This window comes from Zootermopsis nevadensis, unplaced genomic scaffold (assembly GCF_977971745.1).
Source record: "Zootermopsis nevadensis isolate Lab colony 2312 unplaced genomic scaffold, Znev_1.0 Znev_ptg000008l, whole genome shotgun sequence".
Taxonomy (NCBI): domain Eukaryota; kingdom Metazoa; phylum Arthropoda; class Insecta; order Blattodea; family Termopsidae; genus Zootermopsis; species Zootermopsis nevadensis.
Window position 1 is genome coordinate 8,090,886 of NW_028259140.1, and position 27,448 is coordinate 8,118,333.

General features: G+C 37.6%; 2 protein-coding genes across 6 annotated transcripts; one reads left to right on the plus strand and one right to left on the minus strand.

Moving 5' to 3' along the window:
* Positions 1–148: 148 nt before the first annotated feature.
* On the minus strand, positions 149–27,256 carry Setd3 (SET domain containing 3). 4 transcript variants are annotated; one of them, XM_022063244.2, is made up of 11 exons: positions 27,084–27,256; positions 26,328–26,476; positions 24,703–24,801; positions 23,726–23,944; positions 22,918–23,109; positions 22,262–22,326; positions 21,160–21,218; positions 6,640–6,754; positions 5,408–5,735; positions 3,069–3,217; positions 149–2,898 (listed from the first exon to the last, which is right to left on the minus strand). In XM_022063244.2, the coding sequence occupies exons 2-11, from the start codon at positions 26,464–26,466 to the stop codon at positions 2,770–2,772; spliced, it is 1,494 nt and encodes a 497-aa protein (XP_021918936.1). In that variant the 5' UTR covers positions 26,467–26,476; positions 27,084–27,256; the 3' UTR covers positions 149–2,769. The 4 variants fall into 4 exon arrangements, with proteins under 4 accessions (XP_021918936.1, XP_021918932.1, XP_021918935.1 ...); XM_022063240.2 differs by lacking the exon at positions 27,084–27,256 and adding an exon at positions 26,551–26,693; XM_022063243.2 differs by lacking the exon at positions 27,084–27,256 and adding an exon at positions 26,551–26,678 and having other exon boundaries at positions 26,328–26,473.
* Positions 10,658–22,689, plus strand: LOC110829502 (uncharacterized). Of its 2 annotated transcripts, XM_022063238.2 has the most exons (4): positions 10,658–10,816; positions 13,250–13,384; positions 15,074–15,159; positions 16,953–22,689. In XM_022063238.2, exons 2-4 carry the CDS (start codon positions 13,274–13,276, stop codon positions 20,116–20,118), a joined length of 3,363 nt encoding a protein of 1,120 aa, XP_021918930.1. In that variant the 5' UTR covers positions 10,658–10,816; positions 13,250–13,273; the 3' UTR covers positions 20,119–22,689. The 2 variants fall into 2 exon arrangements, with proteins under 2 accessions (XP_021918930.1, XP_021918928.1); XM_022063236.2 differs by lacking the exon at positions 10,658–10,816 and having other exon boundaries at positions 13,071–13,384.
* Positions 27,257–27,448: the final 192 nt, after the last annotated feature.

The following is a 27,448-nucleotide window of genomic DNA, read 5'->3' on the forward strand; positions in this document are numbered from 1 at the left end:
TAAACTACAAAACTCGATTCTATCCAGGTACAAACAGCCTTAGATGATGAATATCTTTAAACCAGCTACACAATCTCTTTTCGGTTTCACATTAATTACAGAATTACCAAGATAAAGCTGCAAAGTAAAATAAATAAATAAAAATTGATTAATCACATTTCTATTATATTTGCTTGTAAACTGTCAAATGTTCTCTCATAAAATACATGAACAACGATCTACAATAATTTATAATAAATATTAATAATGTGCTATGATTCACCATCTCATAAAATCAAGTATATTACCAGAAAATGTACATTATGGACCAGTCTGTGTAGTACAGCAGCACACAATCACAGCAAAAGTTACTGTACATTCCATACTTTCCAGGGTCGTGGGTTATATATGGCATATACAACTTTGGCTTTCAGGAAAGAACCACTTATCATCAAAGGCCTAGGTAATACAATGAACTCCAGTTGTGAAAACATACAAACAAGAATTGCATGTGGCATGTATACTGTATCCATGATTCTGAATAGACTACCCATCTTGCAATAACAGTATTGTAATTTACAGTGCCTGGATAGGCAATGTGCCTCAGGTCCAGACCAAATTAAGAACACAGAAAATTAACACAGGTCATGTCTCTACAATCTCACGAAACATACTGGACCGAACACATGCATTACAGGACTCCAGACAACAACGGGAAGGCTGTTTCATCAAACAATTGGAACTCCAGGGCCAATGTGGACAATGTGACAAAGAGAAAAATCCTGCTGGGAATTGAACCCGTCGGCCACCATAGAGACCAAGCTAACCCAACTCTTCATAGGAGGAAGTAAATTATTGATTTATTCTGATTCTTTCATACAGATGTAGTGAGAAATTTGATATTGTATAGGTTTTTGCAACTGGAAGCAATAGACTGTAAGACCTACTGAAGTCTATTCTTAACAGGACCACAACACTCAGTTATAATTCTTTGCAGCTAGATCGGTTTGTGAAATTCTGTATCATATAGCACACAGGACTTAATTTAAACATTATGGAAGTCAGTGTATCATAGCACATCTTACAAATCAATACAGTTTCAAGTTTAAATGACTAGCATTATCAAGCAATCATTCCAACCATACACAGACTTTTCCAATCAATATTTTGCAGTTCACCAGTTTATCTTTTTCTTCAATTAAATGCAAATATTTTCATTATATAACTGTTTACTAAACTTAGTGTCTAAAAAGAATTTCTGTACTACTTCTGACTTTGAGAAAACAAAATCTCCAACAAAATGTGTATGAAAATGAGACCAAAGGTGGAACCCATCTAGAAATGTTGAAGAAGTCAGCACATTCAGTAAGTATGGCATATTTACAGACTATAAGACACCCAACATATAAGAAGACATATTTACAAAATGGAACATGTTGCAGAAAAATATTTGTCCGCATGAAAATTTGTATATATATTTCTCCAGCACAAACATAAACCTTTTTCCAAATTGCTTCATAATGGCTGTTTTAGGTCCACAGAATAGTTTTCTAGTGAAATTTGTACCTGTTACAGCAATTGTCTTTTGTCTTTCCTCTAGCACCACAAAAACATTTCCTGGATGCCATGTATTAATTTTTGTAGTGTATCTGACAGTAATTTAAAACTGACATCATACATAATTCTCAAAAATAAAGAAAATTACACATCAAGAATCTTGTTTCCACGTAATCTTGCATGTTCGCATGACATTATTTCATTCAAGAAGAACAACTACTGTAAACACTTTAAAAATATATTACTCTTAAAAAGAAATAATACTGATTGTGTAATAAATGTATGTCAACTTGCAATAAGCAGAAATGACCATAGATGATGAAGATATAAGAAATTCCAATATTAGCATTTATGATTTGAAGCTGAAACTCATTTAAATAATATTTAAAAATTCAGTTCTTACATCAAGGATGATACCTTACTTCTATAATATTTTCATACAACTACAACAATCAGAAGCATTTATTTTCTATCTTACCTGAGAATCAAATCTTAATGTAGCACCATCAATACATTAAATAACAAATACTGCAATTACATGCAGTTACATGACTGCATAAACAAATTAAAATCAAGAGTTACAAAAAGTAAATATATTAATCAAACAAATAAAATCGCTAATAAGTAAACTAGAGGTGACCAAAATGTACAGGATAGTGGAAGACCTTCAGATAAATACTGGTTTCCAAGAAACTGGAAAAAATATTTCACTGCATTTCACACGATCACCAAATCACAAGCGGAAAAGCCCAGAAATTAGTTAGTTCTGCATGTAATGATTATGGGGCACAATAACCATAATAAGACACCAGAGGACACAAATGTTTTGATTGAGGAGTTTGTAAGATACTTTCCATTCAGAGTTGCATTCTACAGGCCTTCTGGCAGAAAAAATATGTATTTTCCATCACATTTATCAGTCACAGAAAAATTGTGTCCCTATGTCAAGTGCAACAAAATTCATACTTTATACAAAATTTATACAGTTTTTTATGTTCCTCTCAGAATGGAAACTGCATGACTAATCATACTTTGATCTCAATACTTCAACATTTATAATAATTACTCATAGTAAACATGTACATGATCTGTTCACACTAAAACAAACCTGATTATGTGTTAACATGGCCCATCACCAATTTATCATCTATCTGTTGATCCCTTAAAACAATTGCAATGCATTTAGTGAATGAACAACATACAGAAACGATCACCTAAAGACTGTTTGCCTCTTCAGGTCTTAATTCGCTGCTTGACATGTTCTTCAGCAGCTTCAAGCAACTTCTTCTCCGTTATCAGCAACTGAACAGCTAGACGAGAGCATGGTGTCAGTTGAAGATGCTTCAGCTTCGTACAGTCTTCCTGTAACATGGCAATATTTCTCAATTGAGCCATGTAAACAATGGCTACTTACAGTTTTATATTCTGACAAGAAACTGAAAATAAAGCCCATTACACACCATTTAAAATTCTAATTTCTCTCCATTATTATACCTGTTAATTTCAAATTACTGCATATACTGTAAACTTACTTCCAGCGTAGTGGTATAGGCATGTTGCAGGAGATTAATCCTGTCAAGGAGAAACTTCCACATCTTGGACTCCACATCTGTCTCAAGTGCACAGTCGGGGTATACAAGGTCAGAACTGTGATCACTGGACAGCCAGTGGTTCAGGTGCTCTGCCAGGTAAATACAATATCACAACTCTCTCATTATCATTTGCAATGGACAAGAACCATGTTTAAGTAGGTAGAAAGTGCCCTTCTGAAAGAACACGTTCTGGTTGAGTAGAACTTTTAGTTAATAAAACAACTAGGAGCAGATTAGGTTAGACAGCATAGTTTCAAACTGAAATGGTAGATCAATATTCAATTAATAGGGACAGCCTACATCTCCAGGGCTGGACAAGACTTTGTGAGGTCCTAAGCAGTAAAAAAGATGATGCCCTTACATAAATTAAAAAACAGGAATAATCATTAATTCACATTAATGGTTTTATATGAATAACTGCATGAGCAAACTTTATGACAGGGTATAATCTAACAAAAGCCAAACCTCTGACTAGGCTGAGACTAACTTACATTCAACTTTCTTTATTAAAGATTCAAAACATTTGATTTCATCTTTATTTACTTTTACCATAAACACAATCTTTGACTGAATGGGTGCCCTTAAACTATTACAGGTATTTCTAAAAATGTTCTCAGTATCTGGAAGAACTTCAAAAGATGAGGTTCTAAGCAAAAGCTTATTTAGCTTATACAGTAGAGTCCTGGTATCTGACCTTCAATTATTCAATATCCCATTTCATTAAACATGCTGTGTCAGAATTTTATCAACAGTCAACTCAGCATGTAGTATAATTAATCATACTACTCCACCACGCACCTTCCACATTTTATGTACTCTGCTGCTACAGAGGTACTATCAGTCAGACGCTGGCATGACCTTGCCGCAAAGAAAAGAAAGAAGGCTCAGAAGCAAATACCCATTACTAATTTCTTTAAAAGAACTCTTTCATTTACAAATTTACCTTATGTTAAATAATGTTTTTGTTTGTGAGATTTTGATGCTGTATTGTATTTTCTTCGTACTTAAACATCATAAACTGAGTTTTGAATTGAAATGAATTTTACCCTCACCTTTCCACAGTCTTCAGTATTATCTGGCATTTTTGATTATCTGACCATCCTCTGGCCCCATTTAGGTCAGTTAATCAGGAGTCTACTGTAAGACTTGGTACTTAGGCTAGAGAACACTACAGCAATTTAAGAATATGAGTTATGATTTCCTTTTCATGCCATTCAAGTGTGATACACTTACACCATTCTCTCAATCACACTGTTTTGGATAATTCTCTATGTATTCTTTACACATTAATACATAATAAGTCAAATTAAACCCTGGTCTATATGAATCTCATATTGAATTTTATTATTTTCTCATAAACAGCTTACCCTACAAAACATTGACACAAAATAAAACACAGAGTCCATTAAATTTTACAGAATTAATCTAAAACAATTTCCATATTGCTTTTCATAATGCTTTCGTAAAAAGTTACAGAGAAAAAGTTCAGAAGCACATTATATTGTATGAAGCTGTTCAATGTGTGGGCTTAAATCATAGGAGATAATCTCATTGGTCCAGATATATTACCAGTAAGACTTACTGGTCCACAGTTCCTGCAATTTCTCCATAGAGATTTACCTCAATTACTGGGGGATATTTAATTGCACACAAGACAACGGATGTGGTTTTTGCACAACAGTGCTCCAGCACATTTCAGTCTGGCTGTACAGGGGTGGTTAGGTAGGCATAATCCAGGATGATGGATCAATGAAGGGCCCAAAGCACCATGGTCACCAGACCTTAATCCCACACACTTTTCCTTGCGGAGTTCCATGATAAATGTGGTTTACGTCAACACCATTGACACCAAACTGCAACGTTCGCAAAGCACACAGGATGCAACAAACAAGATTTATACCACACCTGGGGTATTCAAAATGTCTGAGACATTCTGTGTTCATGCCCATGGGAGCATTTTGAGCATCTGTTGAAAAACGTGCAATATGTAAACCATCCCACAGTGAAGTATTTCACATTTCAGAGATGTTGGAACATTACATCCTTAAATTGTTATCTTCTGTTACTTTTTACAGAAGCACTTCTGGAGCAATATCCATCAGACCCTGACCTATATTGATGACCTGAAGCTCCACTATCATTTACGACACAAAATTTAGAAACACCTTATATATTGTCTCTGGTGCATGGCACTTACAGCTTCATTTCACATGGAATAACTTCATGACATCTGCTATGCACTGAGTTGAAAAACATGGAATGGTATAATCTTTACCTACCTGGTCCCATACTAAAGACCCTGAGGAATGCCAGCAACCTCCCATCAACTGGATCTGGCCCTTTCTTAAGCATAAAGTCCCCAATTGCCGGAATGCCAAGGTGACCTAACAGCTCGACACGTTTTGCTTGCAGTAGATCACCTCGACTGATGCCTAGTCTCAGACGTAGACCATCATGTTCATTTTCAGGATACACAAATCCATTGTGTACAAACAGCTCCGAATTAGTTCTTGGTCCATAAAAGATGAAAATCTGTTCCCCTGCTTTATAGTCACGGCACGCCACACATTCACTGCGATTCTTCTCTGCATTGAAGTCTGTGGACAACTGCAGAAAGCAGCTACCTACATCATAGTGCCTCCAGTTATGGTCTTTTGGCCTCTGCCCACCTGGCAAAGTTAACAGAATCTACTTCTGAGGTGGAAGAGCTCAGAGCATGGGATTCCATTTACTAATGGTCATGGATGCTGATGAAGTAATGGCTATGTTTTTTCTTGGGCTTGAAATACAGCTATGTAACTATGTACTAGCACACAAATTGTAAGCAGAGGTCAGGTTTCAAATACTGCCCACTTACTAGCACAGAATATCTCAAGAATGTGATAGTAACTGTCCTTCTAATGATTCAGATGGCACTAGTATCCAAAAGGATATGGCAGTGTTTGAAACTGGTATATTTAACATGTTTTAATGACTTAACTGGAACAAATTTTTGTACATAAATCAGTAAACATTTTCAAAATCAAGTCGTGTATTATCACAGACCAGTTAGTACCTGGGTACTAGTAATCAAACATCTACACTATTTGAAGATGGCTGTCCTGTGGGTTGTTGCACCGTACAACAAACCAGAAATCTCACATCTATACTATTTCACTATAAACATGAGGCTGACCATTAATTTTATTATAAAGTTTACACATATTATTACCACAGAAATTTAAGTTTATACTTTCTATAAGGACAGTAACCCTTACTGTCTGACTGAATGTAAACACTAACTAACTAACTAGATGGCTTACCGAACCCGAAGGTTCATCACCGAATTAACCAAAGCCCTCCATCAGACCCTGTCCTGGGCCAACAAAATCCAGTCTCCTTCAACTCCTATCTCCCATTGATCCCGCCTACACTAAAGAAATTAAGTGTAGGCAGCAAACAAAAAATGCAAATTCTCAAAATACACTGCAACACGAAAATATGATAAAAATGATATACTTATCATATTTACCTTCCCATTGGTATGATTACACATGTCCCACATAGGAATAAGAGCATTCAGCATGGAATTACCATCAATGGAAGGCACAAAGTTCTGTCGAGTCATCACTGTTGATACTGCCCAGCTGTCGACAAACAACACTTTTTACTTTCATCAGTTTAATAAAAAATAACAACAATGGTACGTTTTCCCTTTCTTTGTGCAGTTTTTCGTCTCATCAATATGCCTGTGCATATTTGTTATCACTGAGAAGAAAGTCTCAGTTTAGATTGAAAACTGACAGAGGCCTAATATAATCAGGAGGCCTGACCTAAAGCACGCATGAAGAAACTAGAGAACTTGCAAAAATCCTAATAATGTTAGTTATATAAGGGAAACCGTGTAATCCATCGCTAGCCACGATACAGAATCAGACGTCTGCAAACACAATAGTGAGAAGTGGAGCAGCATAATTCATGTAAGTGATGCAAGCTACGCATTAATTTATTAAAGCAATATCGTGACAAATCCACAGGCTCTAGTCTCAGGCAGTGTTAACACTGTTCACCTCGAAATAGTCCAATTATTTGGTCTGGCATGCGGTTCCAGGTTGAAAGAAATGGGCAAGATCCATGATATGAGGCAGTTATCATTGTTACTTAACAATACTTTCATACTTGCAAATGCAGAATTAAATAACAAACAACAAGGAAGCAAACATATTAATACTACAGCAAACGATGACATAGGTTGAAGATGAAGAAGGAACCTCTGAAACGTTGGTAAGCTTCTACCAGACTACACGGTGATAATCTCAAATCTCAACAACGTCATATGTTCTCTAACTTTTATTTATACTGCATACTTTTTCTAGGTTTCTAGCTTATATTTCAGTGTGGGGAAGGGGGGGGGGGGGGGCTATCTCATAATAAGACTTAGAGGGAAGAAGTAAAATGTGGCTGTAGAAAATTACATCACGAGGAGCTTCATCATTGTACTCTTCAGCAAATATTATTAGAATAGTCAAATCACGAAAGACGATGTGGGCGGAACACGTAGCACGCATGAGACAGATTACAAGTTAAAAATAATATCGGAAAACTTGAAGAGAATATATTACCTTGATAACCTGGACGTTGACAAACTTCGGTTACATCTGACAAATTTAAAGTACAGACGGAACCTTAAGCAGCGAAATTACAGTACGTATACAAACGAATGAATCATTAAACTATGTCATAGACAATACTGACATGAAATAATTAACACACAAACGTTATTCGTTTTGTGTAGAATGATAATACAGAAGCTGAAACTGTATTAAATAACAGTCCTTGTTCGCCTTATCAAACACAATGACAAATTTGAAGGTAAATAATTCTAAACGCGGTTAAGTTCGTCCCAGCATTTCTTATTTAAATTGGAGTGAGGATAACATACATGGGAAGATGGCTAGACTGTAGCCAAAAAAGCGTAGTATTTGATGTTACAGCTGTGGTTTCTGATGGTGAATGCAAATAAAATACACAAAACTCCATGGTAACAAACAGCAAAGTTTTTCAAACGACAAATCGCCAGGCTCCCGTTCTCAAAACTGATCAGCCTAGATCCTCTGAGGTCTTCTTCCGTCCCTCCAACCTACCCTTTTTTATAAGTAGACGCTTGTTCACGTACTGGAACGGGATATTAGTAATTGTCCGTTCATTACACGTGTTTGTTATTCCAGATTATTTTTCGTCCTTTCGATTGCAACCTTTAACATACACAGAAACGTCGTTTCTTATCTATCCCTATATTTCGTACACAAAATATAAAAACACACTAACGTATGGAACTGAAAGAAATAAAGATAGAAGAGAGTGGTAAGCCATAAATTTAGTTCTATTTAAAAATACAGCAACATTGTAGCCTTCATAAATTCCATGTAAGATACGTGATATAAACTGTCTCCCCTTGCTTGAGACCCCTATAATTAAAAAGAAAATAGGAAATTAAAAACTCCCAAGCAATTAGTACTACATGTTCTGGGACAAATGTAGTGTGACATTCTTTTTAACCACGTCATAATCAACGAGTTGCAATATTTGGGTAAATGTGGAATGAATACATAAATGAACGGAAGCCACGAGACAAGCGACAGTGGTGGAGGCGAGATTGGTGTCAGGCGATGGAAACTCATCTTCTCAGATGTCGATGTATCCTCCTTTCTTCGTCTCAGAGCCATTGGCTATAGAACGGAAGCAGAGTAGGTCAACAGTGAAATGTTACGAGCTACAGCAGAGTCCAGAGACGCTCTCAGGTTCACGCGTACAATGAAATAAGAGCTGGGTCCTAGAATTCGATGCGTTCAGGAACACAGGTGACTCACGAGAGAAGAAAATGGGGAATTGGAAAGGACACGATGGGAAGCGATTGTATTCCCCTGGAAGAACGCAATACAAATCAAGGGGGGGAAATATTCATACGGAAGTCTGCACTCGTGGCGAGATTGAAACAATAATACATTACTATTCAAAAAGTTATCTACTGGTTCAAAAGTCTTAAAACTTGAAAACACGATCTCGCGATGGTAAGAGGCCTGATAGGGGAGCATGTGGTTCGGAAGACTTCAACTTGAGCGGGACGCTTCACATCGGTTTCCATGAGAGTCACCGGTGGCTCTCATGGGAACAGATTTCAGTATCCTGGCCGACAACCATGGGTCACAGAAATGTTTTGTTTAATGGAGGTTCAGTCTTCATGGAGTGAAACAGTGTACTTACAACACCACATCTGGGACATGAAAGATGTATGAGATTTGTGAAAGCCACCGGAGTGTCACACACACAGAGTTAAGAGTTCTGAATTTTCTTGCCAGAAATCGAATCTTGTTCATCAAACCAGTTACTGAGATTAACATCTGTATATGGAAGTGCTTTGTCCACCTACCTGTTTCCGTAATTTTTCTCTGTTAATGCGTCTTTAATTTCCTGAAGACTTAAAATGACACGCTTGCTGTTTGGCACAACATTGTTGCCAACGAAGTAACCGAATTGTTCCAGTAACTGAAGTCACGACAGGGAATTTTCTCAGTCGACGAAACACACTTGTAAACATTTGTGTGCTACTGATCTGTTAACAATGGGCCCTTTCTACTTTATACAATAGAATCTACAATTAAAGGAAGTTTAATTTATTTTACACTCCAACCCTTTAAAACTTAGTGGGAACTGCATGTTTAGCAATCAGTAATTTTGTGTTCTGCCCACGAAGTGCATTAGTCTGTATCATATGATTCCAGAGCAAACTGCTATTATTTCCCTAAATGACATTAACCGATTGATGGTTGTAATGGTTATGGGTTGAGTTTTCTTAAAATGTTTAAATTGTGTTAAGACTAGTGTTGGCTTTAGAGAGTTCAATAAGTTCAAAATTGTTTTATTTTTCGATCACGTTACTGGGATTCGGTGTTATCAGATTCGTGATCAGTATTATTTAGCATCTGAAAATAAGCTACTTCTTATATAGTTTTATTAAAGGTTCCGCAAATTTGCAAATAGTAAAAACGTAAACAGGAGCAGTTAATGACATTAGGTTGCGTCCAAATGCACGACAGTTCCGTGTTGACCACTCATAGTGATTTCTGTTAGATATATGAATCAGGAAGTCTATATTTTTAAAGTATAACTGCGCAGAATCTGAAATCACGGATTATAGCACTTGATGTTGGATACATGTGTACATGCCACAATCACGACTATCAAGATCACAGCCAAATTACAAATGTATAGCTCGAGAGCTGAGAAAATGCAGGAAAAGGGAAGGCCTTGACTCTTCCATAAATACATCTGCCACAGGAGCAACATTGCCGTTGCCTTACTTTCATGACACCAAATTTAATCGAAATTCGTGCATTCGGAATAAAACATGTCTTCCCCACTACTCGCTCTTTTCAAGAACTTCATGTAAAGAACGCATGACAGATAATGCAACTGCTAGGCTGTGCGGTTGGAAAGCGGTTTCCCTCACCCGGAGATGCAAACTTCTTTCCACGCTATTCTCCCCAACCAGTCCACTGCTCGACTCTGAATGGTGAGGGCATCCATGCCTCAATGTTGACCGCGCGAGTGTTTCACACGTGTTAGTGTGAAGCTCAAAAGTGACTTACCCAGTGTTCAAATACAAACTACAACAACGAAAGCTCAACAGCTCTTCTTCAGTAAGCTTGGTAAGTTGCACTCCATGTTTCGTAAGTCATGTAATGATAATGTACTATGCCTACATTCAATAAGAAATTACTTCTAGTTATGCCTAGGACGAATTAGTTTAAATGGATTTCGGGTATTTCAGGATATATACACAAAATTAAAATTCTATGGCCGAAGTCTGATGGTTTTTGGTGGTGGTGCGTTATAATATGTGAAACTATTCTTTTGGACTCTGTCCACCGTCTATATTATAAAATAATAAAACTAAAAAGTTTCGGATGCTGAATTCTGCTTTCCATCTTCCGGTAAAATGGGGGAAGAGGCTAAAGAGCCTATCTGTTGGGGTCCGTGATCTGAAGCTAACTCAACCAGGGGGCTCAACAGAAGAAACCGCTTCAACAAAAAATGGCAGTGAAGAATATGCTTATTAGCGGAAAAGTTGTAATATCTCTGCACCGCGGCATAGATCCCTCGCTTTTTCGCGGTCGTTTCTGCGCAGGCGCACTGAGTAACACACAAGAGCCCGTGTCTGCTGGCCTGTCAGTAAGTAGTTCCGTAGATATCGTGTCACATCGACTGTACTGCGATTGTACTTTTCAAGATTTTTAGGACTGATTGTTGGTTGCCCTTGTGTTCCACCACCCTGACAATATTCTGCCGGGAACATCGTCGTCATCCCAATAAACGCCAACACTATGTTTCCATGTTTACTAATCAATAATTATACGTATCACGCATCATGTTTCTTGTGTATTTGGTTCCCCTAACCCAACTTTTCTCGTAATGTATGAACTTCGCTCATCGCGGTGGTTTTCAACAACGTAACCCCCACCAACGGTATGGGTGTGCTGTATTATTGGTCTATTTATATATCTGTTTTACAATCCATCTTTTCTTTAGTTCTGTCACTCTTTTTGACAATTTTTATCACATCATCGCCTGTGTTAACAATAGGAGTTCCATTTTCTACTGACCTCACAAAACGAAACCAATAAAACACTCACCATTTACAAGACAAGAAAATATGTTTCGTTGTAAAAATTATCCGTCTAATTTACTTTGCACATAAACAACATCTCTTCTGCACCAGAGAGTGGCAATGTTGGCCTACATATGAAATATTTGTCCTAAATTTATAATGTTTCTACAACGTATTATTTCTAATTTCGGTAAGACGCACAACAACATTGTAAACAGAAAGTTTTCGCATATCCATCCTCACTTCGCCACAAACAAGCTACATTTGATGTTTTTACCTAGTTTTACACTTTGCCTATAACAACATGGAATAACCGTAATAGTAACCAGTTTTGCGGTCGTCGTTGTAATTCTTAAAATACAGTACATGAGTAGTTGTGTTAAAAATCTTTTACAACTGTTACACTAATGGGTACGCGCACACCTTGTGACAGTCCGGAGGCACGAGAAGAAAGTTAATACCCGCGAGGCAGAGACATTACAATAGTGGGGCATCTTCAAGTGCTTTCTCCTTTCTGAGAAACATGGTCGTGGCATCCACAGCAATACACGCCCAAACCAACATCACTTATCACATCTGTCAAATACGTCGTATTTTTCCATTAAATTTCCGCTCTCGCCAAGAAATTAAACTTATTCGTTGGCTAACTTCGTAGCCAAAGCGGAAGTTATCCGTCGAATGTTTTCTTAAACCACACTGTATTGAAATAATATGATTACGGCAATTAATTTGATCAAAAATATGACCACAGTAAATCTACGAATGTTTATCGTCATTCAGATCAAAAAGCGTTATGATTTCACCTATTTTCCAAAACATCTGAAGTCGTGATATTTGCTATTTCTTATGTATGTGTATGGATAAATCATGGTCTCCTACTTTGGGGGCAGAAGATAAATTAGAGTTATATCAAAATGCTCATAAAATATTTGATATACGTAAGGAAGAACTTGGTGAAAAAATCAAAAGACGGTACCAAAAGCAGTGATTGGGGAAACAAGAAATGTAGATAGCATTTTGATCCAGAAACTTCTTAGGACACGTACGTGCTGAGATAACATTACGATGGTTGCAGAAAAGATTGGTTTTCAGTATCAGAGGTTGTAACTGGCTCGGGCTCTTGCTGGCTTTGGTATTAAGTGTTGAAGCTTCGGATCCTGTTATCATATTTTGAACTTAGATTCTGAGACCAGACCAGTTTCCGGTCAGCAACATAAAATCGAATTCTGGTCACGGTCATTAACAAGCTGTGGGGAGGAGGGGGGACTTTCTCTGACAAGGTGTATCGACAGACCACATGGTCGAAGTCAGCAGCGCGTCCTCGAGAAAGAAAGAACATTACAGCGAACTTCACGTCCTACAACACTGGCTTGTTGCTGTTTTCCACCCGACACGAACACAATTCACATCAATAACAGCCGTCAGTAGGACGCCCATAAGTTCAGTAATAAGAGAATGGCTCTTCTCTTTGCAGCTCTGCAGTCCTTTACGGCCCGTCATGCTCTTGACGAAAGCATTACTCCTGCTCCTCGTCACAACCACCCGGTCAGAAGATTCGGATATTCAACCAGAAGTCTTAGACGAGAGCTTGCGTCACTTACATCAGCGGGTAAGACAGCATATAGAACAGGTTATTCGTTCGGCGTTTTTTTGTTGTTGTTGTCAACAATAAAGATAACTGTTAGCTGCAAAACTGCAGAGAAAGCAATGCGAAACTGTATGAAGGTGATTATCGTCATGCGCGCTTTCGCTATCCACGGTTTTATTTCCATATAACGAGGAGCATCAATATCCTATCCGAGGCCACGGTACAGTTCGCCGCGCAGGCCCAGCTGAGTTGCGCAGTTTCACCGACTGGACCCACCATTTTGACTTTGGGTACTATAAATGAAGACCTCTCACGGTGTATCACTCAAGACATCCACGGGCATGTTCCACGTTTCCCGTTTTACACGTTTGTGATACACGTGGCAATACCCCCGGCCCGAGTCACCTGTATTCCAAACCGAAGAACACATTTCACTCTTACATACGCACTTGTCTTTGTAAGAACTTGACCTTCCATTTCAGTCACAGTATTGTCAATATCGTGTTCCGTACCAAACACAGCGACTCGTTTTATAATTGGCAAAAGAACCAGATTCCAGCGCACTTTCTTTGTCTCCCTTTCTTCTAACAACGGAAGACTGGATTTCCCATACTTTCTAAGTCCTACATACCTAACCAATCTATAGAATGCTACGTGCATCATTAAAGAGTGTGTTTCTCAACGTTAAGGATCTGGCGGTAAATTTAAAATACATTTATATACATAACATATTAACATATTCTATAAGTTGCCCTAGATTCTGTCGCTTCAAAGACACCTTGACCCACAAGACGTATCTTCAGAAGTAGGAAGAAGAAAGTGAGACCTTCACAAATTTAAGTGTGAAAGTTCAATGGACATGACTCAACAGTCTGAACACTATGGAGAGTCTATTCTGTAATGGTAAACAAACTCAAGGAGGACACTTTTTCTTTCACCAACTCTCTGACAGCTTTCTATGTTCCATTCGGTAAAATTTGTGTATAGAAAATAAATAGGCTATTTACTAATGATGTAAATAGAAAATGTACACATCATTTCATATTTGCATAGTCATTCTATCACATTCAAATTAGAAGAGATGTTATTAACAATCTATTTAGGTCCTCAACTAGCCATCATGATAGACCTATATGCCCTATGAGTGTAACATACTCGTACGTTTCACAGTGTGCATGGGCAGAAGGCATTAAAAAATTCTAACAAACCAGGATTAAATTCCAAGCCACCAAAGCACGAGTCTGTATGGGATTCATAAGTCTTCATCCAACCACCATGTTTTGTATTACATTGTAATGTTACACATTACAGTCATTCTGGCAGGAAAAAAAGTATTTTCAACCTCACACATATTTCATATTTAATATCAGATGAAATTAAATGATATCAGCCTGAAAAGGATAAAAGAAAGAGTGGCCATGGCCTATTTCAAGGTTTTACTACATAATTTATCTGGTTGGACTGATGTAAATCACAGAAAGAAATAAGTCAGGATAACCAGTAACTACGATTCAAATCCACAACAAACAAAATATTTAGCAGAATGTTAACCACTATACTACATTCAGAGAAACCCATCATATTTGCCAGAAGATCATCATATTAAATGATTTTAAACAGGCAAGGGAAAAAATACAGGAAGAATTTAAATGATGATCTCATGAGAACATGTTCTGAAAATTCCTTTAGTAGATTAATGTTATGTGGCAGGAGTGGCCAGTCCAAGACGCACCAGCAGCGTTTCCAGAGGATACCAATGTAGCTCTTCTTGCTCTACCAGGATCACAACCAATAAGGTAAGAACAAAAACTGAGAATCAGAGTCGTTAACTCAAACAGCTAAAACTTTAACAGCCCATGTAAGTACAAACTAAGTATTTCACAAGTATTGGGAACACTAACTGTTGGCACAGAGTGCTTCAAAGTGTGAAAAGAATGAGCTTTGTACAATTACAATTCAAAAGCTAGAATTTGCTTCTAACATCAGGTAAATATGGACAGAAAACTTATTTGTTGGGCCCCCTGGCTAAGCTAGTGGGCCAAGGAGATTTTTGTTGTTGCCCTTTTTAACCTGATGATGTAAGTATAGAATACAACTAATGAAACATAGTTTTAATATTACGAGGGTCGCTCATTAAGTAATGCCCCACATTTTTTTCCTCAGAACATATTTATTCAAGATGGCTCAAATTTAGTGACAATATAAATCAATGTTTCCTTTACACATACTATTTTTTCACATAGTCCCCATCAACTTGTACGGTTTTACGCCAGCGTGGAACAAGTGCATGCATGCCTTGCCGGTACCAGCTCTTGTCCTGTGCACGTAGCCATGTCCTCACTGCTTGAATCACGCTCTCGTCATCTTCAAATCTTGTTCCGCGGATAGCATCTTTAAGTGGCCCAAAGAGATGGAAGTCGGAGGGTGCCAGATCTGGACTGTAGGGTGGATGGGGTAGCACCGTCCAACCCAATTTGGTGATTTCTTCCCGGGTTCTCAGACTTGTGTGAGGGCGTGCATTGTCGTGCAGGAGCAAAATTTCTGCTGGATGCTTGTGAGGCCGAACTCGTCGAAAACGCTTCTTGAGGGTTTTCAGGGTCCTGATGTACGCGTCTGAATTGATGGTCGCACCTCTTGGCATCACATCCACAAGAATGACCCCATCACTGTCCCAAAAGACAGTCATCATGACTTTTCCGGCGGAGGGAGTTGTCTTGAATTTCTTCTTTCTCGGTGATTGAGGATGATGCCACTCCATTGACTGCCTTTTTGTCTCTGGCTCAAAGTGGTGTATCCAGGTTTCGTCACCTGTAATGATCCGGGACAGAAAGACCTCTCCCTCAGCATCAAAACGCTCCAACAATTCAGAAGAAATCGTTTTCCTTTGAATCCTGTGGTCTGCTGTGAGACTTCGTGGAACCCATCTTGCGCACACCTTCGAATATGCGAGAGCCTGGATAATTGCAATCACACTTCCATTGCTAACTGAAAGCTGTTGGGCCAATTGTCGAGTTGTGATGCGCCGATCCTCACGAATAATGGCATCCGCGCGGTTCAACATGTCTGGAGTGGTGGCTGTGGCAGGACGCCCAGAGCGCGGCAGATCACGGAGCTCGGTTTCTTCACTTCCTGAAGCTTTAACTCTCTTAGCCCAGCGACCAACGGTGCTCCTATCGACTGCACAGCTTCCATACACAGCACACAAACGTTTATGAATGTTCACCACCGTTTCTTTTTCAGCAACAAGGAATTCAATTACAGCTCGTTGCTTGTAACGAGAGTCGTTCACAGACGCCATTTTAACAGTTCACTACAGCTCCGCTATCGGTTGGAATCATTTGAAACTCCGTACACGAACGCGGGAAACATCAAATCTCAAGCATGTAAAAGTACACTTTTCTATCTTCATTATTGGCTGAGAAAAAAAATGTGGGGCATTACTTAATGAGCGACCCTCGTATAATATTTAGACAATAAACAAAGTAAAAATAGTAATTTAACGCAAGATAATGCACCTTCAAACATGAAGTTTATCTAATTTATGAATTAAAATTTTAGTAATGCATAATTCCTTAAATACATGTTACAGATCCCACAATGCATATAGGCGGAGACGAAAACGTCCTCGTCCACAGCCACCTCAAGACGAGATATATTTTCCATCCTCTACTCAAGTACAAGGTCCTAAAGCAGATGTATTACCTTACAATGAGCAGAAGTCATATTACAAATCTACAGAAACTTCACTACAAGGATACCAGAGCTATGAAACATCAGTCAGCAGTGTTGACAACATCAGATTACCAGACTCCCTACCTTCCCATAGTCTACAGCACCAGCCCCGGACACAGCGACGCCACCCTAATTCATCACGACAAAAACATCAACAACAGGAACGACCCCACTTACCAATAGAAGTTAACAATCCTGATGTCCTGGTTAAGACAGAGGACAATGTTTATCAAAATGACAATGCAAAGCTTGAAGAACAGTCAGTAAATATCTCACAAGAAGAAGAAGACATAATTGTTGACAGCAGCCACAATAACTCACAGTCATTTCTAGAAGAAAACAGTTACACACATAAAAGAAACAGAGATCAACATGAACAACCACATTCTTCTATAAGCGTGAGTAAAGTCACAAAACCACAACAGAATTCATACCGTAAACCTTATCCAGCTCGAACTGAAGAGAGTAATAGTGATGTTGTCGTATCACCACAGGATATTAAAGCATTACTGAAGCAGCGGTCTGGATCACTTAGTCTTAGTGAATTACTCCAGCAGAAGAATTTGTCATTAGCTGACTTACTCAAAGGTAACCTTAATGCTCTGTCTGCACTGACTGGTGTACATAACACAGCATCACCAGAGAGCAAGGCAGGTGACACCAATCAAGAGTCTGTGCCCCTAAGGCGGTTACCACCACAGACAAACTCGAGACGCAAAAATCAAGGTACAGGTCACCATCGAAAGCCCCTTCGATACTCAGAAAAACAAGAGCAAATTTCTGAAGACCATGACTTAGAATCTAATAAGCACAGGCGGTTACCACCAGTTAACATACCTTTACAGAGAATACAACCTTCAGTTGACAGCGACAAGTCTATTAAATATGAACTTGAAGAAGTGGAAGAGACAGAGTTAGATACTAAGGAACACATAAACAAATTTTCGCCATCATCTCCCCGCAGACAAACAAAGGCTACAGATGCAACTCTCATTTCAAGCACAGAGCGGAATGAAGTAACCAAAGTAATTATTACAGAAGACTATAATTCATTCCAAGACTCTGTATTCAACGCTCACAATGACAAACACAATGAAATGCAAACAGAGAATAAAGAAAATAATAGTTTGGTCAGTACAGTCTCGACAACAGAACATGACATAATAATAAATCCTTCTGTATTAGAACCATCTCACAAAACTTCACAAGAAGGTGGCACAAAGCCACAAGAGCCTACAACTGATCACAAACCTGCACCAATTCCTTTAAATGTTCAAGAAACATCTGTCATAGATCCACTGCAAAACTCTCCTGAAGCAGACATTACAGACCATAAAGTTTCAAATTACAACAGACTGCGTGGAAAATATATCCCAAGGTACAGAATACCAAATGCTCAGAAAGACAGCATTAGTAAAGTGGATACTGCAAAGGCAGGGAGGGTCAGATTACCTCCTCCGAACTTATTTCTGTCACCTCTGAGACCAAGAATAATGAACCGAGTTACAAGCCCAAAACACCAAAGTGATGGAACTACAACGGAAGCAATCCAGTTCATCAATACTGTACCACAAACCCACACAACACCCAGAGCAGTCACTCCCATACCAAAAACTGAGGAGTCACAAAAAAAGCAACAAGACACCATGCCTCCTCAAGATCAAAATAGTGATTCACATTCTAATGTTCAAATAACTGACTTAACAACAGAAACATTTCCTGTAACAGATGGAGAAGACTCAGATGAACCTTTATACAAAGTCATTCCAATCCATTCTGAACCATCCAACAGTCAGTCACAAATAACAAAGAAGAGCAGCGAAACAAAATTCACAAGTGTAAAAGATGAAATCCTGGAGTTTCTGAAGACAGACATAGGCTCTATTCATCTAACAAGAATTTTAGCATCTCGTAACATGACTTTAGCTGAACTGATCGAACATCGTGAGAGAGGATCAAGCCAACAGCATCTTGCAGATATATTCAGAGAATCTGGACAGTCAGTCAGTCATTCCACTGAAACCAACATGTCTGAATCAAACCATGAAGTAACTAACAATGAAGTCAAGAATAACATTATTGGAAGCATTAAAGAAAGGAACACATACAATATTCCAAGCATTCAAGAAATGTTCCATTTTTTAGAGGACTCAAACAGTGAAGTCTCAGATCATGAAATAAACCAACAAACAGCATCCACCTCAGAGAATGATGAAAGCAATTCTACAGAAGGTTCTGAATATGCAGGCCAGGCAGAGCAAACATCTCTGGGTGAACCTCAGGTATTTGACATTCTGTCTTTCTCCCCTTCCAATCCTCCTCTATACATCCCTCATGTGCCAACTCTCAGACCTAGTAATCCTAGTCCACATTCTAACCCTTCATGGAAAATATCCTACCAGCATCCAGTCACTATCTACTCTAAACCCACCAACCCGTATTTCATTCCTGACATCAAATCCATTATTGCCTCAAGATTCACAAACCCAACACCACTTACTCCCTTGACTAGCAGCGATATTACACACAGCATAGTTTTATTGGAAAATACTGGCCAAGTACGTGAAGTGGCAAGCACTAAAATCAAAGGCATCAATGGACCTGTCAAAGTTAACAAAGATGAAAGAAAGCAGTCTGTAGTTCTACACAGGGAAGATTTAGTAGATGACCTTGAATCAGACAGTACACTGCCAACAGATGTCAAATCTACAATCACTGTAAGTTCCGCCATATTGGGACTAGCCATTTTAGGCTTCCTAGCAATATTTGTAGTCTGCCGATGGAGACAAAAACGGGCCAGGAGACGATTTGTAGATGGAATTGTAAATGCAAGGGCCCAAAGCCCTATTTTAATGCAGCCAGAAGGAAAGGATGTTCATCAAAGTCATGGTCCTGTGATGGTCAACACACAAGACCTGTACAAAACAGATGTTTCTCTTGATGGCGAAGATGATAACCATGACCCAAGAGCAAGGCGCTACTATTTATGGAGAACCATACGGAAAACACTGAGATACAAATAAAAGTGTCTTACACTTCCTTCTCGATTCAATGCCAATATTTCTGTTCCTGGAGTCTTCCCAATGCTTAGGCATACCATGACAGAAAACAGGTCTGCTGAAACAGTGTGCTGATTGATCCACAAATATTAACTCTTTATATATATCACATACATAAATGATACAAACATGCACCTGATATATAACACGCAGTTGGTCATCCAAATTATCTTCATAATCATAATGAAACCTTGAACAAAACCAACATACAGTGGTAGCCACCACACATGGTATATACCAGGTAAATGGGGTTTAAATCTCCTCTGGCCACAGGGTATGACACTATTCATGTGGCTGCTATCACTGAAGGGTTAAGTATTAGCCCTTTGACATTCATTGCCAAATGGTGATCGAACAAATCAAAACACTTCAACACTAGTGGAGAAGTATACAAGTCGTGTCAGCATCTCGAAGCCAAGCACTCAAGAGCCAATAAAACTGTGAGCTTTAAAATATCATCTAATCAGCCAATCCCAATGTGAAAGACATCAAATATATGGGCTGAAGAAACAAAATGTAAAACATTACTTTTCATCATGTGCCTCAGCCTGTGTGAATGTCAAAAAACTACTCAATTGCAGAGTTTGTGCGTGTGTAGTAAGTGTATGAACAAGTGTGCGTAAAGTATAAAACTGCCTAGCTCAACACAATATTCAATTCTATTGCCCCATAAAACTTTAAAACATGGGCTAAAATAAATAGTAAATTAAACATATAAGAACACATTATAATTCTCGAGATATTCGATATATTTATTTAACTGCATGCTTCATGTGCAAAGAACAGATTCCTGCTGAGAGACTATCTCTCTATTCCATGGCATGGATGATCGAGTGAATGAGACAATAAGTTGCTAAACACAAGTAATAATTCCAGCAGAAACTTTCCAAATTGTGCATGAGAAACAAGAACTAACTTTTCTTTCCATTCTACATTTCACTTACACAAATTTTTCCACTTAACAAATAAATATGCAAGCAAGCAATACAACTGTTCTGTACTCACCAATATAGATCATATGTGAATACTTCCCGCAATAAATTACTAGCAGGGTCAGATGAGTGCTGTAAAAATAGAAAAGTATTATGTACAACAGACACAAATATTGTAAAAGCAATTTTGAAGATCCAATTAAGCACACAAAAACTGTTCTCTGGAGTAGCCAGAAGATATTTCCAAATGTTAATATAAAAATGTCACTGATAACTGGATTTAAAGTATTATTAATTTCTATTACCACCATGAAATTAATTTTACTCTGCATAACCTGAATAAACTAAAAGACATTTCAGAACTACAGTGGCAATGGTCAAATCTGGAATACAATGACTGTCAGGATTTAAATTCAGGCTGTAATTTAAATGCATTAATAGACTGTGATGCCGTGATATTTGCATACAGAAACAAATATTTTATGGAGGTCCATTACTCTCGACTTTGTTGTTCAATTACGGGCCAGTGGAAAGAGTTTAGTAGGCCAGATTTGACCTGCAGACTACTAATTGCGTAGCCCTGACACAGGCGACATGGTGGTGGTGATCCCAAGAGCTATGCTGGCGGTAGCATAGCTACTGGCAGGGCCTCCCTAGCCAGAATGATTGAGGGGGAGAGGTCAGACTAAGACAGGTACCCTGGTCCTCCAGGTTGGGGGTTGGTCGCAAGGCTAACAACCTTGCACCGTAAAAAGGTAGATGTTTTGAAACCTCGATAAAAGCCTCGGACAGATGGACCTAACAGAGGACCGAATGGAAGAGGAGAATTGAGGAGGCCATGAACCGAATACAGACCGGAGAGCCATAGAAGAAGAAGACGACACAGGCGACATAGCATAACTCTGGTGGAATGACTGTAAATGATGAATTTGGAAAGCTGTGACCTGCCAGTGACCCTTTATAAGACACTAATCTCAATATCTGCTTTGAAGAACTAGGGAACCCAAGCCTTCTTTGACATGAGCTGAAGTCTAACCAATGCATTGCAGTGGTCAATGGTTAAACTTTAATACATATAACATTACCAGAGACATGTCTACAAAGCATTTACCTAAAAGAGCCTACTACTTTACTGTATGGTAGATGATCCTTAGATACTGCAATAAACCACTAACCTGAAAGAGGTTGTTGAAGTATGCATACTGCCTGGCAATGTTGCGGCATTGCTTTAGTGCTGGTTCTGAAAAAATTACATTTATATTGTCGCATGTTACAGTTTTCATAAAGCACAATTAAACTCGCATAAAATGTTCCTGTCTGAGATCTCTCATATGATCATCTAACTTCCCATCTACAGGGACTCACTGACAGCTTCAAAATCTCAGGTCATCAGGCTAACTGCTTCTTTCCAGAAAACTACCCATAAATCCATAATTAGTGCTCAGAAAATAATGGACCAATCTTTATAATGTAATAATAAATTCCAAACATTATGTAATACAAATTCTAACAAGAAGAAGATAAAGAAAGTATCGGCATTTCAAGCAGGACAATGTTATGGTCAACACAGCTAATAATTCTATAAATATATTATCTGACCTTCTTTGTGAATATGTGAAAAGTTACCTGCGTTACATCCTTGTGACTTTTATTCATAGAGGCACACAAAAGATAAAGTAAAAATCTTCATTCACTACAAGAGTTGGGGAAAAAGAAATTGTAGAAATTTCTGTTATTCCAACACAGTAACTTTGATTTTTACTTGTAAGAATTAAATACCTCACTTTTTAAAGCAACATTAAAACAGTACACCATCATGTTATTTACTAACCAAGTGAAGGTGATCCCTTCAACTCTTGCAGTTCATTAGTTTTGAAGTACAACACAGTGGTGTACTCTGTTGGGAGGACTGCAATATAAGGCTTCCAGAATGAATCAGGCTTGAACTTCTCTATAAGCAACAGCAGAGACAAGGCCACATTTGGCATATGTTGCAGCATTGCATCCTTCTGCAAGAGTGGACCTACATGTAACACACAAAATATGAGTCATATTCTTTTAGAACAAATGGAGCATATAACAAGTACAAAGTTTTCAATCCAGTAATTTTTTTTAAACCATTATTTTCAAAACCTGCCCAATGTAAAATTCACTAAATAATTCTATCCTCATATTAAGGCTTCTTTTGTGCTACCAACTGTTGTAGTTAAGAGACATTTGTAAAGAAACAGACACATCACCAAAGTACGTATGTCAGGAATTCACAGGCTTAAAGATCACTTCTGTTAATAGTTTATTTAATTCAATAATGCATGAGGAAAATTGTAAGATATTAGAAATTACCATTCAATTTATGTCCCCCTTTTACAATAGGTACAATAGTAAATTCTTTGCATTGGTATGATATACTTCATTACATCAGACAGACATGTACCAGTAAGGAACGTTTAAGTCTGATCGCAGCATTCTCTTATTTCAGAGACTTACAAATGTTTCAAATCTACAATGGAAAACTCATCTCCAGGATTTCTTCTCAGCGATTCCTTCACACAATGTAGAGAAAAACAGTAGTCAATTTTTAAGTATGATTCTTCATCCAAAACATGCTTAACAGAAACTCAACATATGTACAAACACACCTAACAAAGAGCCTTCAACATTCTCTGCAGTCAACATCACTTTTCGAGGAACTGCAATCAAAAGGTCACCTTGTGAAAAATTTTTGTTTGCTTTGATTCCATACTCATAATTTGGAAACTGTGCAATTTCTATGCCATCAATTTCAGCTCCATTTTCCTTCATCCATGTTTCAAATTCTTCAATGCGAGTACCTCGGTCTGCCACCAGAATCCTCATATCTGAAGAAAATAATGTTAAACATGAAAATGTTTGCTCTGCATTCTACATTTAATTACTGTTCATAATACTAGTGGTATTAAAACATGAAAAGCAAATGTAGAACAAAACACATTTTCCCATAGCCAATAAAAGAGTAATTATCACACCTTCACATACACAAAAGAATCATATCAGCACTTAAGAAAGCTACATGTATTTTGTGTTGTATTATTGTTCTAAATACTGAGAAATGATGCAACATTTTGTCTGGAAAGTATGAAAGAAACAGTTCAATGGGGCGAGCTAAGAATAAATATGTTAACAATATTAAAATCAATCTATTAAAAAAAACAAGATGCAAAGGTCTATACTTCATTAAACTTACCTAGGATAAAAATCATTAGCAAGTTTCTGTGAACATTATGATAATCCTTCTGGTTCTATAATAAAAAAAGTCACTTGACAAATTGCAGTTAAAAAAAGACCTTGTTTCAAGAAGTTATACAAACACTCCATTATGAAAAGAATGTGAATAGTTCAGTATACTGGACCCAACACATTAGGTGTCCCTCCCTTTTTAAGTAAAGACAAAGGAAGATCCATCCTTCAAAATGTTGTGATTCCACTGTTTGAACTGATCAGCCACTGTCTTAGCCACATTAAAAATATCACTTCTGAACGAAAATAAGAATGTCAGGCACATTTTATTTTCTCACTTATCATTTTAAAAACTTTTTTTATGTCAAAAGCTATATAGCTGCTGATTTTAACGTTATACCTGATTCTATTTTGCTGATCTTCTCCAGGAGCTTTTCTATTTCCAAATGATTTTCCCATTCTTTATTAGCATTAGGAGCAGACACAATGGTACTACTAACTGAAAAATAAGCAAATACACATTATAAGAAAGCTACTCCAAGTGCTACCACATTCCAACCACACTTGACAAATCAAAAGAAGATGATGCCACTACAACACATTGGTACTATTCATACTATAAACAAATCACATACCTGGAAAATGTTATCTAGAAAAATCAGGAAACAGCAGCATGCAAACATGCTCTCCCTCTCTCACAAACACGTGAACAAAACATAAATTAGTACTATGTATGTATATGGAATACAAATCCAAGCATGAGCAGTAAAAATAATCAAATAATAATATATGACAGTGTTTGGCCAAAAAGCATTCACAGGGAATGCATGAAAAGAACTGTCTTCGTCATATCAGACATTACATTATTTGTTCATAAACCTATTTCTTTGCAACATTTCATTCTCCCATAATACCAATGAGTGTCTAAACCTTCACCAAAGTATAACTTCATTTTGTGACTTTCTGAAGGTACCTGCTATTTTTCAATTATTCTATGACTTTGCAGAAATGCAACACAACTCCCATCACTTTCAATTAAAAGACAAAAAATTACTGACAAAAATGTTTGGACTATATACAACATATGCAAGAAGACCAGGTACCAACAAAAATTGTACAATATGGAGTAAAAGAATTGAGATATATTGGAAGACCTCAAAAGAGATGGATAAATCAGAGTGGTGTCACAACAGACTAGTTCCATTGACAGAAGAAGTAAAAGAATAAAACTATCTTATAATTTATGTTCAAGTATTTTTGTCTTTCACTAAACATATCACGATAAAATTTCCTTTACCTTCATGAAAAATTACAGTGACACTGAATTCTGATCTACAGTACTGGGGAAACAGACCTCACAATGTGCTTATACCCAAGCTATGATTAATGCATGCTATGTCAAGTATCTTGCACAATGTTTTTAATTTCTTCCTCCCTATTGTTTAAAGCTGGCGTGTTGCAGACAAGGCTTCTTCCAACACTTTCACTTCAATTTTATTTCCTACCACCTCATTTATATTAAAAATACCTTTATTCTGTCATCAGTCAAGTTCTAGGTCACAGAGGGTATGAAAATATGCTGCTTTATCAGGTTTATTGCTCACCTCATGGGGCAGAGTTTGATAAGTAAGGAGCAATGGTGGAATGATGATTAGCAGTGGGAAACTGAAAAGCATTGGGAAAACCTCCTCTAGTGTCATTTCGTCTACCTTGAACCTCACTTGAAGCTGTAAGGGTATAATTACCTTAAACTGGCCTAACCAATGCAAGCCTAACCTAAATATATTATTGTTAGACTGGATAGCTTAACCACACAATTCAGAGTTCAGTGACGGTCTAATATGTCAGGAAAATTTCAACAGAATGTAATCATAAATCATAACATCCCTGCATCAAATAGTTCGCCCTTACTCCAAAAAGGGCAGTTTGGGATGATTAAACTCTCGAACTTCAAACCGTTCAAACGTCCCCTTGTTCCCTTTTTTGGCAGTCTCTAACGGTGAATACCTGAAATATTTTACTCACCTTTCAAAAGTTTTTCTACCAAATGGTTTACTTCATTTCTTTTTTGGGGAGATAATGTTTTGGGTAAACTTTCAACATTTATCTCCTGGACTGGAAGTGTAACTCCTCCGTGTGTCTTCCCGTGACTCTTCTTGCCCATTCTGTGTCTTCTGAAATTACATTGTTGATCTTAAATATACCATTAAATAATAACATATAAATACGTATTTTATTATTACAATACCTAAAATGTGTAGATTACACCATCCTTCATCATATCTCTTTCACACATCCAACTATGAACCTTTACCCCACTTGCTGTTCTATTTATGTATTAGCACAGATGAAGTAGGCCATGGTACACGAAGGATATCATTTTGCAATAACATGGTGTTCTATGAAAAGTATTAGAGAAAAAATTGACAGTGGAACCACGGTTCCAGAGAATCTGACGTAAATATGTTTTTGTATTTAAATTATATTTAGGTAATGAATACGATGAAAGGAAGTTTATATATTAGCTTGATAACTTGCAATAATTGCTTCTTGCGATTTCTATATTCCCTCATACGTTCAGCATTAGTTTTTGGTATTTTTTTGGGGAACTTCAGATCATTATTTAATACTTCTATTTTTTACGTTTTCTGTACTGTCTCATATATCCTGCATTACGGACTCTTTTAGCTTCAATGTCATCCATCTTGTTATCTCTACATAGTAAGACGCAACACACAAACGCAGGGGTAGCGTAAAGTGGGATGCGCCTTTATCCCTTACCTCAAACTTTGTTCAGTTGTAAGTGACCACGATGTCCACCGGCAATGACCAGTTTAATCAAAACTAAAATGGAGAGAGTGGAGGGCAGTATCACAGATTTCTTAATAATTCTTTTATAAGATAAGATATTCTAAAACGTCTTTAACAGCACAATCTTATCTACTCTACGACGCAATTCACAGCTCAACTCTTTCCGCAATAACGAAAGCGGAATGTTGACGGCAGTAATGAAACACAAACAATGCCGAATAAACAGATGATATAAAAATTAATAGCAGGGCAGAATACTAAGAAATACAATATTTTTGTAAAATTCCTTTAAAACCACATTCATGCAAACTTATTCCGATTGCAGAAAAGTCAAA